The 16,379-nt window shown below is 44.6% G+C and overlaps 1 protein-coding gene across 1 annotated transcript in view; it reads left to right on the top strand.

Moving 5' to 3' along the window:
* Window positions 1-16,379, top strand: part of DNAH10 (dynein axonemal heavy chain 10) — a 106,378-nt gene that overhangs the window by 28,480 nt on the left and 61,519 nt on the right. Inside the window, exons 18-31 of the mRNA XM_056859433.1 lie at window positions 396-574; window positions 1,867-2,078; window positions 5,337-5,493; window positions 5,766-5,999; window positions 6,097-6,219; window positions 6,692-6,925; window positions 8,394-8,617; window positions 9,841-10,110; window positions 10,643-10,826; window positions 12,088-12,222; window positions 12,804-12,956; window positions 13,320-13,508; window positions 13,864-14,010; window positions 14,810-15,001. Coding sequence (XP_056715411.1) covers window positions 396-574; window positions 1,867-2,078; window positions 5,337-5,493; window positions 5,766-5,999; window positions 6,097-6,219; window positions 6,692-6,925; window positions 8,394-8,617; window positions 9,841-10,110; window positions 10,643-10,826; window positions 12,088-12,222; window positions 12,804-12,956; window positions 13,320-13,508; window positions 13,864-14,010; window positions 14,810-15,001 — 2,633 coding nt within the window. The remainder of the gene's footprint in view (window positions 1-395; window positions 575-1,866; window positions 2,079-5,336; window positions 5,494-5,765; window positions 6,000-6,096; window positions 6,220-6,691; window positions 6,926-8,393; window positions 8,618-9,840; window positions 10,111-10,642; window positions 10,827-12,087; window positions 12,223-12,803; window positions 12,957-13,319; window positions 13,509-13,863; window positions 14,011-14,809; window positions 15,002-16,379) is intronic.

Here is a 16,379-nt window from a genome sequence, read left to right as displayed (position 1 = left end):
CACACTTTGAAGAAAGGATGGGAAGTGTGTGCCAAATGGGGTTAGGAACCCTGCGACTTTTCAAACCCTCTCCTTTGAGAAAGCAAGGGTAATTTGGATCAGCTATATATACTGTGATGACACTCCTCGCTCTAGTTTACTTTTTTGGGTCTGCTGCTGTTCTCTGTTTTGGTCATTTTTGTGAGCCAATTCCAGTCCTGTTAAAAGGTTTTTCTCAAAGGGAGAATTGGGTTCTGTTGACTCAAAACTATGTAGCACTTTGTCCATGAAGGTCTGCTTCAACTCAAGGTTTTTTTGGGGGGTGGGGGGGGCACAATGCTGTAGCCTCAAAACTATAGAATTGTAGAATTGGGTTCTTTTCTCTTGATGACGAGCGTTCTTACTGCCGTTTGCAGGGGTCGAACTTATGATTGTTTTTGAAAAAGAACTAGAGAAACATGAGAAGAATCGCCAGGAGCTGGCGAATGCTGAAAAGCTGTTTGACCTTCCAATCACCATGTATCCTGATCTGATGAAAGTCCAGAAGGAGATGAAAGGCCTGAGGCAGATTTATGATATTTATAAGCTGCAAAGAGTAAGTCCTTTGGGATAAGGTACTTTCAGGGCTTCTGTTTTTACTAGATGGCAGAAGGTGGGACATTCATATTGTGCACCATCAGGCAATGACTGGGCTCCTTCAGCAGTAAACAGGGCCTCATCTACTGGGCTGGGAAAGTCAAAAAGTCTTTCCTCCCTCCCAAATCTATCTATCTATCTATCTATCTATCTATCTATCTATCTATCTATCTATCTATCTATCTATCTATCTATCTATCTATCTATCTATCTATCTATCTATCTATCTATCTATCTATCTATCTATCTTCCTTCCTTCCTTCCTTCCTTCCTTCCTTCCTTCCTTCCTTCCTTCCTTCCTTCCTTCCTTCCTTCCTTCCTTCCTTCCTTCCTTCCTTCCTTCCTTCCTTCCTTCCTTCCTTCCTTCCTTCCTTCTTTGTAATTTTTTTATTTAGTTTTAAGGATACAGAAAGAAAAAAGAAAAAGTGGGTAACAAGATAACATCATTGGGTCAGTGTCCAGACCAGGCCCTCCTCCACATCTGGTATTAATAGATTCATTAATAATTAATTATAATTTTGCCTGTCCTTCTGTCTGACCATAGTTGCCTTAATAGGAGAGGTGAATAGGAAATTTCAATCTTACAAGTTACAATAATTCCATAAGATATGAACCCTTATTCTTACTAGCATGTGGTATTCTATCTGTTGCTTACATTATTAAACTATACATTATTTTCTTACATCTAGCTTCAAAATAAATTCTATATTCACATATGAATTTTATATTTCTGCTAACTTGACACATACCTATTGTAAAAAGTTGCACGCTTGTTCCCATCCTCACCCTGTTGTGTCTTTCCATTGTTTGGAGTGCATGGAGCGGATAAGCCAGGGAGTAGAGGGGGAAAGTGAGGTTGGGGAAAGGACTGGGGATCTCCACCCCTTTCCTGCCCATCAACCTTGATAGCTAGTAAAATATTAATCAGTTGCACGGAATTAATTTCTGCCTTTGGACCACCAAGCACAAAGATGTGGGGTGCAATTTATTTGTTTGTTTCTGCTGGATTTCTTGCTTTTGTTAGTGGTAGAACTTATGAAGGGAGTGGTCATCATCAGCCACATGTCACCTGCAAGTTTTTTGCTCAGGTGAACAAAGGGGATTCTTTGGTGTTGGGTAATACTCACTTGGTCCAGTGTGGTTGATGCTGGCCGGGGGGCGTGTGCATTTCCCTATGCCGTTTTATCTTGCTTTACAGTATGTTTGCACATTTGGAAGAGTCGTTTCTCACAGTCTATTTCCTGGTTCCAGGCTGCTAAAGAGGAATGGTCCCAGACTCTGTGGGTGAACCTCAATGTGCAGGTTCTGCAGGAAGGGATCGAAGGGCTTCTGAAAACCCTTCGGAAACTACCCAAACTCGTCCGCAGCAGTCCTGTCGCTTATCACCTAGAAATGAACATGAAGGCGTTTAAGGAGTCCATTCCTTTGCTGTTGGATTTGAAGAACGAGGCGTTAAGAGAGAGGTTCGATACTGGGTTTCTAACACATGGGTTTGGGCTAAAGCTAAACATTTTATTAATGTGTACCTCAAAAGTAGTCCTCTGTGCAAGCACCAAGTCATTCCTGACCCTTGGGGTGACCTCACATCCCGATGTTTACTAGGCAGACTATGTTTATGGGATGGTTTGTCATTGGCTTCCCCAGTCATCTTCCCTTTACCCCCAGCAAGCTGGGTACTCATTTTACTTACCTTGGAAGGATGGAAGGCTGTGTCAACCTTGAGCCGGCTACCTGAAACCGACTTTTGTCGGGATCGAACTCAGGTCATGAGCAGAGCTTGGACTACCTTTACCTTTTATTTATGAAGAAGTGGATAAAGGTGCCCAAATGCACAGCACCTTCTGGTTTTCTCCTCTCATCTTCTCAAGGATAGCCAATGCATTGTATGATTCACATGTGAATAGAAATGTTCTTCATGCAAAAAACCTCCAGGGTGGCTTAAACCTAATGGCTAATATCACTCAAACACTATGGAAGGAGATTAGCTTATGCATTTCCATTTTCATTAATTAATATTTTTATTTCATATAAGCGTAAACATATAGACAAACAATAACAAGATAAACAAAAACAATACATACCCAATACATCACATAAGCAGACAACACAATACGTATGTGTGTGTTAAGTGCCGTTAAGTCGCTTCCGACTCATGGCGACCCTATGAATCAAAGTCCTCCAAAATGTCCTATCTTTGACAGCCTTGCTCAGATCTTGCAAATTGAAGGCTGTGGCTTCCTTTATTGAGTCAATCCATCTATTGTTGGGTCTTCCTCTTTTCCTGCTGCCCTCAACTTTTCCTATCATGACGGTCTTTTCCAGTGACTCTTGTCGTCTCATGACGTGACCAAAATACGATAGCCTCAGTTTAGTCATTTTAGCTTCTAGGGTCAGTTCAGGCCTGATTTGATCTATACCCACTGATTTGTTTTTTTGGCAGTCCACGGAATCCATAACACTCTCCTCCAACACCACATTTCAAAGGAATCTGTTTTCTTCCTATCAGCTTTCTTCACTGTCCAGCTTTCACACCCATACATAGTAATAGGGAATATGATGGCATGAATTAATCTAGTCTTGGTGGCCAGAGTCACATCCTTACACTTAAAATCTTTTCTAGCTCCTTCATGGCTGCCCTTCCCAGTCTCAATCTCCTTCTAATTTCTTGGCTGCAGTCTCCCTTTTGGTTGATGGTGGAGCCAAGGAATAGAAAGTCTTGAACAATTTCAATTTCCTCATTGTCAACCTTAAAGTTGTGTAATTCTCCTGTAGTCATTACTTTTGTTTTCTTGATGTTCAGCTGTAGTCCTGCTTTGGCACTTTCTCTTTTAACTTTCAGCAGTAGTTGTTTCAAATCTTCACTATTTTCTGCCAATAATGTAGTGTCATCAGCATATCTCAAATTATTAATGTTCCTCCCTCCAATTTTCACTCCACCTTCATCTAAATCTAATCCAGCTTTCCTAATTATATGTTCTGCATATAGATTGAAGAGATAGGGAGATAAAATACATCCTTGTCTGACACCTTTGCCAATTGGAAACCATTCCGTTTCTCCATATTCTGTTCTAACTGTGGCCTCTTGTCCAGAGTACAGGTTGCGCATCAAAACGATCAGATGTAGTGGCACACCCATTTCCTTTAAAACCAGCCATAGCTTTTCATGATCCACACAGTCAAAAGCTTTGCTGTAATCTATGAAACAGAAGCTGATTTTCTTCTGAAATTCTCTCGTACGCTCCAGTAACCAGCGTATATTTGCAATATGATCTCTAGTGCCTCTTCCTTTTCTGAAACCAGCTGGAACATCAGGCATTTCTCGTTCCATATATGGTAACAGCCTTTGCTGTAAGATTTTGAGCATCACTTTACTTGCATGAGAAATTAATGCAGTGGTCCGATAGTTGTTGCAATCTTTGATGTCTCCTTTCTTGGGAATTGGAATGTAAATGGATCGTTTCTAGTCTGTGGGCCATTGTTTTGTTTTCCATATCTGTTGGCATATTCTTGTCAAGATTTTGATGGACTCTGTTTCTGTGGCATGGAATAGCTCTATTGATATCCCATCTGCTCCTGGTGATTTGTGTCTCCCGATTGCTCTCAATGGAGCTTTCACTTCACTTTCTAAAACTGTAGGTTCTTCTTCAAAAGATTCTTCTTGGAAAGAATCTTTTATCCTTTCATCTCTTCTGTATAGTTCTTCAGTGTATTGTTCCCACCTTTTCTTTATTTTGTCCTGTTCAGTTAATGTATTTCCAATATGTATACAAGATCTAAAATACACTAAAATAATATTTAACTGAGGGGACATGCAAAAGTTTTTGTTCCCCTCTTGTTATCTTCCCTGTAAATACTGTCATAACTTTATTACATTGAATCTACTGCTTTTTAATCAATCTTTCTCATAATATAAATACTTTAAACCTGCATTAAAGAACTAACCGTTATTAAATCATTGTAACTTCTTAGAGCCAGCGTGGTGAAGTGGTTAAGAGCGGTGGTTTGGAGCAGTGGACTCTAATCTGGAGAACCAGGTTTGATTCCCCACTCCACTCGAGCGGCAGACTCTAATCTGGTGAACTGGGTTGGTCTCCCCACTCTTCCACATGAAGCCAGCTGAGTGACCTTGGGCCAGTCACAGCTCTCTTCGAGCTCCATCAGCCCCACCTACCTCACAGGGTGTCTGTTGTGGGGAGGGGAAGGTAACTGTAAGCCAGTTTGATTCTTAAGAGGTAGAGAAAGTTGACATATAAAAACTAACTCTTCTTCTTCTTAGATAAATTTGTATATATCTAGATTATAATATATACTTTTCCATTATAGCATTATAATGAAACATTATCATTTCCAGTTTTAAATAGTTTACAAAACATATGCATAATATAATTTCCCTTTTTTCTTGAAACTCTTCACTGGATATTTTGTTCACATACTTTGTCAACTTAGCCATTAACTTATGCCTTTCCCATACCCATGGAGCCCCCAGTCGGGACAAATATAATCTTCCCCAGTCCATTTCAGGTCAGAAAAACCTCACGAGGGAAGACACCTTCTCCCTGCAGTTTCCTTTCCCACCAATTCTCTTCTACAAGAGTTCCCTTCACTCCAGTGTTTGTATGGCATGCTTGGTTTGGGACCATGCAGTTGCCAAGGTAACATGCAGTTCTGCCTTAAAGCATTGAACCAGAGCATCTTATTGTTGACTTGTCAATTCATTTCAGGCACTGGAAGGAGCTGATGGACCGAACCGGGACCCATTTTGAGATGGCAACAGAAACGTTCACTCTTGAGAATATGTTTGCTATGGAGCTGCACAAACATTCTGATGTTATCATTGAGATTGTGGGCTCTGCTGTCAAAGAGCTCAGTATTGAGAAGGTAAATTCTCTCTCTGCTAGCAGCCAGGCCCAACTATCGCCCTTAAGGCGCTGACAGCAAGAAAACAGTGTTGCTTACCTGTAACTGTTGTTCATTGAGTGATCCTCCTTGCAGTCCCACATGGGAACTGCGCATGCCCAGGCCAGCTGGCCTGCACATGCACAGTTCCCATGTGGGACTGCAAGGAGGCCATGAAGATTAATTAGAATAATGAATTAGAATAGCCCTGAGGGATGCTGACCCTTATTTTTTGCCTTTCTGCTCTCTCATAGGGCGTGAAGGAAATAGTGGAAACCTGGGAGATTATGAAGTTTACGGTACAAAGGTACTTCAAAGGCACCCAAGAACGGGGCTTCATTTTGGGATCCGTCGATGACATAGTTCAGATCCTGGACGACAACGCTGTCAACCTCCAAAGTATTTCTGGGAGCAGATTTGTAGGACCATTTCTGGCAACCGTTCACAACTGGGAAAAAACTCTCTCCTTGATTGGTGAAGTGATTGAGGTAGAAAAGAGTCAGGGTCCATTTAATTGGTAATTTTGTAGTCCTTTTTAGTTTAGGTTGCTCACTGTTTCCCTTTTTAAATGTTTGACTTTCTTAGGTCTGGATGATAGTTCAAAGGAAATGGATGTATCTGGAGAGCATCTTTATTGGAGGAGACATAAGATCTCAGCTGCCCGAGGAAGCTAAAAAATTTGACAACATTGACAGGATATTTAAAAGGGCAAGTAGCTGGCTTGAGTTTTAATGGGGACTTTGAAGCAGTACGAATGATTGATTGCACGTTATTCTTTATTTATGCCATTGGTGAGTGCCTTTCGGTATTTCAGTCTACAAAATGGCTTACATCATGAAAACACGGTCTGATCAATAAAATAATAAACCCCAATAAAACTACAAGGCAAGTCAAACATCTTCATTCTCAGAAGCTTTGTATCAGAGAAACATTTTTTTCTGCTTTTGAAAGACTGCAAGTAACGGGGCAGTCTGGTAGGAAAGCAATCCACAGTATTGGGGCACCTACCGAAAAAGGCTTTACTCCTGGTAGATACCCGTGTGGTATCCACTGAAGGTGGTACCTCAGCAGGGCCACATTGGTAGATCCTAAAGCCCACATGGTTTAGGACTCACCACCTTGCACTTACAGAATAATTCACGGTCAGTACTTCCTCAACTCCGTTTCCTTTTACCTGCAGATAATGGCTGAAACAGTCAAAGAGCCACTGATAAAGAAGTGCTGTGAAGCTCCAAACCGTCTTTCAGACCTACAGAATATAAGCGATGGCCTGGAAAAGTGCCAGAAAAGCTTGAATGACTATCTGGATTCTAAGAGAAATGCTTTCCCCAGATTTTTCTTCATATCTGATGATGAACTGCTTAGCATTCTTGGCAGCAGCGACCCGCTTTGCGTGCAGGAACACATGATAAAGGTGGATTATGAGTCCTTCCATAAACAGCCCTTCCACGTTTTGCTCTTCTGTGTCCATGGGCTGTCTCTGCAGCCAGACTGCATGCCTTCCTTGAGACACCATGCAGCAGTTTCCTTCTGGTATCCAAAGAAACTAGCCAATTACACAGAATCCTCAGATCTTCAGAGGGGCCGTGTCTCAGTAGCAGAGCATTGGTTTTGTGTGCAGAAGGTCCCAGGTTCGACCCCTAGCATCTCCAGTTAAAAGGGGCAGGTAGTAGCTGATACGAAAGCTCCACCTGAGACCATGGAAAGCCGCTTCCAGTCACAGTAAAAAAGAAGGACCTTATTAGACCAATAGTCTAGCTCAGTCTAAGGCAGCTTCTTACAGTATGTTTGTATGTCCTGCTTTGAGCAAACAGTCAGATATATGTGCATTTGAGTGAGCTTTAATTAACTATGGCCATTTATGCAGGGGTATTTCACTTGCAATCCCTGCTGGACTGCTTTGAGGCTCCTTTGCATTATTCATGATTTTAACAACCTTTAGAAGTTACTTTGCTCCCACCTCATTCTTTCCCCGCAGTTCTAGGTTGCTGTTTTATAATGAATTCTTTCTTCACAGCAAGAGCGAGGCAAATCCTTGCCATTTCCATGCATAGTCCTAACTTCAAGGTTTCTCTCCCCATGCCCATTCTGGCTTCTCCCTCCCACATGTCTGTCCCTCCCATCCAATCCCTTCTCTCAAAGCAAAGCACAAAAGAGGGAGTGAAACCTTCATGAAATGTGCAGGAAGGCACCAACCAAAGAGTGGCTGGAAGGCAGCTCCTGGCAGGGAGCTGTTGAAGAAAGGAGAGGAAGGAATACCCAGCTTTGCAAAAGCACACACACAGACAGGGAGCAGTCCCTTTAAGAGCTGACCCGCCCCCTCCAAGTAAAGGGGGAGGGACTCAGAAGCTCCCTGATTCACTGGGGATGCATAATTAATCACAAGGTACTCCTGGAATTTCTTGGGTGGGGAGAGAGAAGCCCTCATGCATATGATGTTTGAAAATTCGGATTAGAAAACTGCAGCAAACCAAACAAACTTCCCCTGGTAAATGACCAATATATTTTGTCCAGGTATTGGACGAGACCAAAGTTACACGTAAGAAATGGTGACATACACGAGAACCTCACTCCTATTAGCACTGTCCCAGATGCTTATATATTTGGCTTGTGTCTGTCTCGTTTGCAAACTAGGGAATTCCATATTCTTCACTGGTGGAGGAGGGTTGCCCACCTGCTCCATCCGTAGGCAGGGCTGTGCTCAGTTTAGCAGGGTCTTTCCATTTCCGATGGGAGGCGGGTGCCTAGAGCACACCCTGCCCGCTGTGCAGGAAGAGGTCGCCTTGTCAGCTCTGCTCCTCTTGAATTTTACAGCCGGTGATGCAAGAGTCTTAGGAGACTAAGGCCATGCTTAAACGTTCTCCCTTCTTGATGCACCTTAGATGTATGACAACATCGCCGCCCTGAGGTTTCATGAAGATGACAACGGCACAAAGATCGCCTCCGCCATGATTTCGGCTGAAGGCGAAGTGATGGAGTTCCGCAAGGCTATAGCAGCTGAGGGCCGAGTAGAGAACTGGATGACCGCCGTGCTGGTTGAAATGAGGAGGACCAACAGGCTGATCACGAAAGAAGCCATCTTTCGGTACTGTGAGGACAGAAGCAGGTGAGGCAGTCGAATGCAGCATGTTAGGCAGACGATGGGCTGGACTGAGTTGTTGCTTAAGGAAACATTTTCATGTCAGCTCTCCAGTCTGTGTTTTTTCACTACCTGTCTGCATTTGCAAGTGGGAAGAAGAAAAGTTGGTTTTTATATGCCGACTTTCTCTACCACTTAAAGAAGAATCAAACCAGTTTATGATCACCTTTCCTTCCCCTCCCCACAACAGACAACCTGTGAGGTAGATGGGGCTGAGAGAGTTCGGAGAGAACTGTGACTAGGCCAAGGTCACCCAGCTGGCTTCATGTGTAGGAGTGGGGAAACCAACCCAGTTCACCAGATTAGCCTCCACGGCTCATGTGGAGGAGTGGGGAATCAAACCCGGTTCTCCAGATCAGAGGCCAGCTTCGACATTTAGTCTGAGTCATTGCACAATGGTGGTGAAAAGTGCCATCAAGATGCAGCCCGCCTATGGTACACTCGTAGGGTTTCCAAGGCAAGAGATGAACAGAGGTGGTTTGCCATTGCCTGGCTCTGTGTTGCAGCCCTGGACTTCTTTGGTGGTCTCCCATCCAAATACTAACCAGGGCTGATCCTACTTAGCTTCTACGATCTGACGAGATTGGGCTAGCCTGGGCCATCCTGGTCAGGATCATTGTACAATGCCCTGTTATTAATGCTGGTTTAACCCCCCCTCACCTTTTCATTTAGTGCTATATTACTAAATGAGCATAAGAATATCTTCTGTAGATGCCCTTGAAGATGCGTGCTTCTGCTTTCAGTTATTTGTTCAATGCAAGGCTATCAGCAAAGTGGTTGCCCCCTGCCTTCTCTGCAAATACCTAATGTAATAAATAATATAGACACAATGTCAATATTTTGCATGCTTTTTAATATTGACTCACTCAACAAACCTATGAGACAAACCATTTCCCCCCTTGTTATAACTGAAGTTCACTGACAGTGTCTTGGCAAAAACAACCCAGTTGATCTGTAGCTAAACTGGGGGTTGATCCCAAATCTCACACCAGCAGCCAGAAGCACCCCGGTCTTGAGAAAGCAGACAACTCTCCTCCTGCGGCCTTCCACTTAAGCTGAACCTCCCAGGTAGCCCTACATGTTTATAGCCCCAGATGTTAGAATACTGCCACCCTCCCTCAGATTGAAACCTTCAGACCTGGGGTGTCCTACTATTTGTTCTCCATCACTGAGACATTGTTTTTCCTTAGAGTTGACTGGATGCTGATGTACCAAGGCATGATGGTGCTGGCTGCCAATCAGGTGTGGTGGACTTGGGAAGTAGAAGACGTCTTTCAGAAAGTGAAGAGGGGCGAAAAGCAGGCGATGAAGAATTATGCCAAGAGGATGCACCAGCAAATTGACTCGCTAGTCACTCGGATCACCAAGCCGCTAAGCAAGAATGACAGGAAAAAATACAACTCGGTTCTCATCATCGATGTCCACGCAAGGGATATAGTTGACACATTCGTAAGAGACAGGTAATTGCAAGCTTTAGAAATAAGAATCAGTTGTGGTGTATAGCAGAGAATCCGTGACACTGTTGTAGAATCTGGTATGAAGCACAGGTTCCTGAGATCACATGTAAGGCCCAACCAGTACTGATCCTCCTACTTTCCTTGCGTCTCTCCCATTTGCCTTTACCTCTGCGCTCTCTGCTTGTGCTCTTCTTTTGATACCACTGGTAGCCTGCTCTGTTGTCATCATAAGCGTCACAGAAGTCTGACCCCTGCGGGGGGCTGTGGAAGATCCTGTGCTTGGCATGCAGCAGGTCCCAGGTTCAATCCCCGGCATCTCCAGTTAAAGGGACTAGGCAAGTACGTGATGTGAAAGACCTCTTCCTGAGACCCGGGAGAGCTGCTGCTGGTCTAAGTAGACAATACTGACTTTGATGGACCAGGTGTATGATTCAGTATAAGGCAGGTTCATGTGTTCATGTGCACATGTACCCAAGACAACAGAGCACGTAGCTCGTACCTGGGAGCCACTGCAACCTCCTTTCTCTTTTTTTAGCATCATGGATGCCCGCGAGTTCGAGTGGGAAAGCCAACTGCGTTTTTATTGGGACCGAGAGCCTGATGAGCTCAATGTGCGCCAGTGCACCGGCACCTTTTCCTACGGCTATGAGTACATGGGCTTGAATGGGCGGCTGGTCATCACACCGCTCACAGATCGCATCTATCTAACACTCACACAGGTAAATTGTGAGCTTTTCCATTAATGAAGTGTCCTTGAACAAGCAGAGTGAAAGTTTGGCCTGCCTACAGCAAAGTCTTTACTCCAGCATGGCGTAGTGGTTAAGAGCGGCAGACTCTGATCTGGAGGACCAGGTTCGATTCCCCACTCTTCCACATGAAGCCAGCTGGGTGACCTTGGGCCAGTCACAGTTCTCTTCAAACTCTCTCAGCCCCACCTACCTCACAAGGTGTCTGTTGTGGGGAGGGGAAGGAAAGGCAACTGTAAGTTGTCTTTATATTTTTATTTCACATTTTTATTATGCTTATATCACTGCCTCTTCCATCTGGAATCAAAAAACTTTTTTAGCCTGTTGAATTTAAAGTTCCAGTAGCATACAGTGCTTCATTTGCCTTTTACAGTATTTATTGATTAATTAATTATGAATCTGATTTTTTTTTGTGGAACTGTATTTAATTCATTTCTTCTGAGTGGCCCTGGGTATTCTTTGGGACAGGAGGGTGAGGCAGAAATTGCCGAATGAATAGATAGATGCCACTGGAGCAGGATACAACATGGTGTAATGGTTAAGAGCAGTGGTTTGGAGCAGTGGACTCTGATGTGGAGAACCGGGTTTGATTCCCCACTCCTCCACATGAGCAATGGAGGCTAATCTGGTGAACTGGATTTGTTTCCCTACTTCTACACACCAAGCCAGCTGGGTGACCTTGGGCCAGTCACAGCTCTCCCAGTCCCACCTACCTCACAGGGTGTCTGTTGTGGGGAGGGGAAGGGAAGGTGATTGTAAGACGGTTTGATTCTCCCTTAAGTGGTAGAGAAAGTTGGCATATAAAAACCAACTCTTCTTCTTCATTTTCGCAAGCTAGCAATACGAGAAAAGAATACATATTTGGTAGCAACAAGTGGAGCCACACCATTGTGCTTCTCATTCCAAGCAGAACCGATACCAAAAATCCAAGCCTAAATCAGAAATTGGTAAAGTTGAAGACAGATTATAGCATTTTTATAGAACCCAAGGCTGTCTGAAAAAGGGATGTTGGTGTGCCCACCTTCATCTCTTGGTGGTGTTTCAGAAACCTGTTAGACCCATTTTACCAGAGGCAAGGGAGGGATAAAAGCAACGTCACGAGAAGACAAACCTTTTCCAAACCAGATCCTTCCTCAGATCTCTTTCATGTCTGTCAGTCTCCATCCTTCGCTGCTGGGGAAGCAGAGCAGACCTTTCTTTCCCAGCCTCATTTCTGGATTATTTTCTTCCCAAGGCTTTGTCCATGTACTTGGGTGGAGCCCCTGCAGGCCCAGCAGGAACAGGGAAGACAGAGACCACCAAAGATCTAGCCAAAGCCCTGGGCTTGCTTTGTGTAGTCACCAACTGTGGAGAAGGCATGGATTTCAAGGTAGAAATATCAACTCTTTCTCTTCTCTGCTTCTCCCTTTCTGTTGTGTAGAAAGCCTATGGTTAGCTTTCCTATAGCTACAGAGCCAGCATAGTATAGTGGTTAAGAGTCACAAAATCACACAAGGTTGGAAGAGACCACAAGGGCCATCCAGTCCAACCCCCTGCCATGCAAGATCCCACAATCAAAGCGCTCCCGACAGATGGCCATCCAAGTGGTGGATTCTAATCTGGAGAACCGGGTTCGATTCCCCACTCCTCCACAGGAAGCCTGCTGGGTGACCATGGGCCAGTCACAGTTCTCTCAGAACTCTCTCAGCCCATGCAGAGCCAGGCAATGGGAAACCACCTCCGAACATCACTTTTCTTGAAAACCCTACAGGGCCGCCATGATTCGGCTGCAGCTTGATGCACTTTACACACACAGAGCTATCCAGTCTTTCACGAGACACAACAGACACAGGGGGCCTTGATCATCCTGTGACTATTGACTTCTTCCTTAAAAGTAGCACAATAACAATATGGTATCCGTATTCAGAAATGACCCCCGTTTAATGCTCTAAATTCTCCTTTGCCTTTTAGGCAGTGGGCAAAATTTTCTCTGGCCTCGCGCAGTGTGGCGCTTGGGGCTGCTTCGATGAATTTAATCGGATCGACGCCTCTGTGCTTTCGGTCATTTCCTCGCAGATCCAGACTATTCGGAATGCTCTGATGAACCAACTGAAAACATTTCAGGTAAACGAGAAGGTGACTTTGTCTGTGAGAGGCTAGATTTGAGATACGTTAATGCATGTGTGTATAGACATGGATCACGGGGAGGGGCCAAGGCTCAGTGGTAGAGCATCTGCTTGGCATGCAGAAGGTCCCAGGTTCAATCCCAGGCATCTCCAGTTAAAGGGACTAGGCAAGTAGGTGATGTGAAAGACCTCAACCCGAGACCATGGAGAGTCACTGCCAGTCTGAGTTTAGAAAAATGACTTTGATGGACTGATGGTTTGATTCAGTATAAGGCAGTTTCTTGTGCTTATGGGGGTCCTGCTGTAGGCCTGTTCATTGTGGCATGCCTATGAGTGACATTGACTTGTGTCTGTGTCTCAGTTTGAAGGGCAAGAAATTTCTCTGGATTCTCGAATGGGCATTTTTATCACGATGAATCCTGGCTACGCTGGCCGTACCGAGCTCCCTGAATCCGTAAAGGCTCTGTTCAGACCTGTGGTTGTGATTGTGCCCGATCTCCAGCAAATCTGTGAAATCATGCTGTTTTCGGAGGGGTTTCTTATGGCAAAGGTAGGCATTGCAGAGGGGCTTATTCACACATGCGTATACATCCCTTGATTATTCTAAACTTGATGGCTGGCAGGTGAAATTTGGAAGTGAATACATTGGAAAACACTGTGCTCAAGGTGATGTAAAATTTAGTGGAAGAGCCAAGATGGTCCAAGATCTTGCCAGAGTGTTGAGCTTGCTTTGTATACTCACCAACTGTGTGCATAGCATGGGCTCATGCATGCAAATCATTACGTGGTGCTATACTTGCCAGGCACATGTGTGGATCAACACAAATTGTATTTAAGAACCACTAATTTACATTACTGCGTCTTTTATACAAATATTTCTTTTCATGCTTCGTTTTGTCCACCAGACCCTGGCCAAAAAGATGACAGTCCTGTACAAGTTGGCCAGAGAGCAGCTTTCTAAGCAGCACCACTACGATTTTGGGCTTCGGGCTTTGAAATCGGTGCTGGTGATGGCTGGGGAGCTGAAGAGAGGGTCTCCAGATCTCCATGAGGTAAGCCTGTTCTGGTCCATTATCCTGCAAAATCAGGAAGCGGCAAGGCTAAGGGCCCATTCTCATTGATTTGACCCAAAATCAGCCTGGGTCCCTTGGGGGATATGGTGCACATGGTAGCTAGGCACTCAGTCACAAGATTACTCTACTGCAGAATGGACTCACTGGTGTTTAGCCCACAGCAAAGTGCCTGTTGTAACACTGCAATGTGATTATGGTGTGAGACATGAGATGAAGTTATCTTATGTCCAAAGCAGATGTATATCTGAGCTGGTCAGGAACAGAAGCAATGCTTTTAATCTCTGTATTGCAAAAGGGAAGGGAGAAAGAGCTTGTTCCTCCAAGCTGGACAGGGACAGAAGCAATGCTTTTAACCTCTGCATTGCAAAAGGGGAGGGAGAAAGAGCTTGTTCCTCCAAGCCGGACAGGGACAGAAGCAATATTTTTAATCTCTGTATTGCAAAAGGGAAGGGAGAAAGAGCTTGTTCCTCCAAGCTGGACAGGGACAGAAGCAATGCTTTTAATCTCTGCATTGCAAAAGGGAAGGGAGAAAGAGCTTGTTCCTCCAAGCTGGACAAGGACAGAAGCAATGCTTTTAATATCTGCATTGCAAAAGGGAGAGAAGTAAGAGGTGCTTCATGTCCTTTTCTCTGCATCCTTTGTCATTGACAGTTTGGCAACACAGTTGTAAAATATAACTGATGGGCAATGTGAGGCTCAAATGGTGGGGAATTTCTTCAGAAAATACATTTAGTTCACGAAAAAATATTAACTCTTGTTCGTTTGTTTAAAATACTAGGATGTGGTCCTGATGAGAGCCCTGCGAGACATGAACCTCCCTAAATTTGTTTTTGAAGATGTTCCTCTTTTCCTTGGGCTGATCTCTGACCTGTTTCCTGGACTAGATTGCCCTCGAGTACGTTATCCTAAATTTAACGATGCTGTTGAACAGGTGCTGGCTGAAGGAGGCTACGTTGTTCTGCCGATTCAGGTACCTAAATAGAAGGGAGGCTTCCTGCTCATACAGCCAGAACTTCTTGGGGCGAGGTAGAATTGCATCTTGAAAGTCAGGCTGTGGCTCGGTGGCACCTTCTGCACAGCCCTCAGACAGCAAACCTCATGTCAAGCGAGCATCACGTTGGATGACGGAAAAACCTTTAGGGATGATGCATTAGGGATGGTGCTTGAGATGGGTTTATTCTTGTGTTTCCCTCAGTATAGGGTTTGGCTCAAATATCTGGGCTGCATCTGTCTCACCAGCCGGGTTGTGTGCAACCTTTCTATACCTTGGACTTCCTTGTTTGTGCCCTGAGAAACACCATATGTAGTACTCGGTGGGTAGCTGTGTCCAGTAGCACGTTAAAGACTAACAAAATTTCTGGCAGGGTATGAGCTTTCATGAGCCGCAGCTTACTTCTTCAGACATTCTATCTGCATCTGAAGTGAACTGCGGCCCACCAAAGCTCATACCCTGTCAGAAATTTTGTTAGTCTTTAAGGTGCTACTGGACTCCTACTCTTTTCTACTACATATGTAGTACTGTGAGCTATCTTGCTTTCCAGGGCTTGAACCATGCGCCTCAGAGCTTGAGGACCAGCAAGTTACTTGGGACAGTTTGTGCTCAAGACCCAGAGCCCTTTTCAGCCACTGATAGGCACAGAAGTGTGTGACCGTATTCCCAGCAGTTGGCAGACATTCTGAAGCTTCTGGATTGGCCTGGCCTGCTATAGAATCATAGAGGTGGAAGGGACCTCCAGGGTCATCTAGTCCAACCCACTGCACAATGCAGGAAACTCACAACTACCTCCCCCACCCACATCCCCAGTGACCCCTACTCCATGCTCCCCGCAAAACCCCTCCAGGATCCCTGGCCAATCTGGCCTGGAGGAGAATTGCTTCCTCACCCTGAAGTGACATTCGGCAGTTTCCTGGGCATGTAAGAAAGGGTCATGAGAACTAAACACCTACACAACCCTTCCTGCCCTCCCTGTCATGATCTGCCTAAGTTCACAGAATCAGCATTGCTGACAGATGACCATCTACCTGTCCTGAGGCTGGTTTCAGCTGGGGAGGGCAGGATAGAAATTGAAAATAATAAATGAATAAATAAATATCTATATATACTAGAAGTTTCTCCTGTCCAATAGAGCAGTACGTTTTGCCCACTGCACTTCACAACTCCAGCCACTGTCTTTGGGGCTTCTGGATTGGAAAACATTGTTCCCCAGTCTGGATTCTAGTGCAGCCACCCATACCTGTGCTTTGACCCCAACAATTACTTTAATGCAGTTTAAGAGCCAGGCATTAGGAAAGGCACTACAGATATGTTTACAGACCCTTTCTGAGACATGGTGGAACCTTTTGCTTCC

Source organism: Euleptes europaea, chromosome 13, assembly GCF_029931775.1.
Source record: "Euleptes europaea isolate rEulEur1 chromosome 13, rEulEur1.hap1, whole genome shotgun sequence".
Lineage (NCBI taxonomy): Eukaryota > Metazoa > Chordata > Lepidosauria > Squamata > Sphaerodactylidae > Euleptes > Euleptes europaea.
Note: the sequence above shows the minus strand (reverse complement) of the source record. Positions and strands in the feature narration are given on the sequence as shown.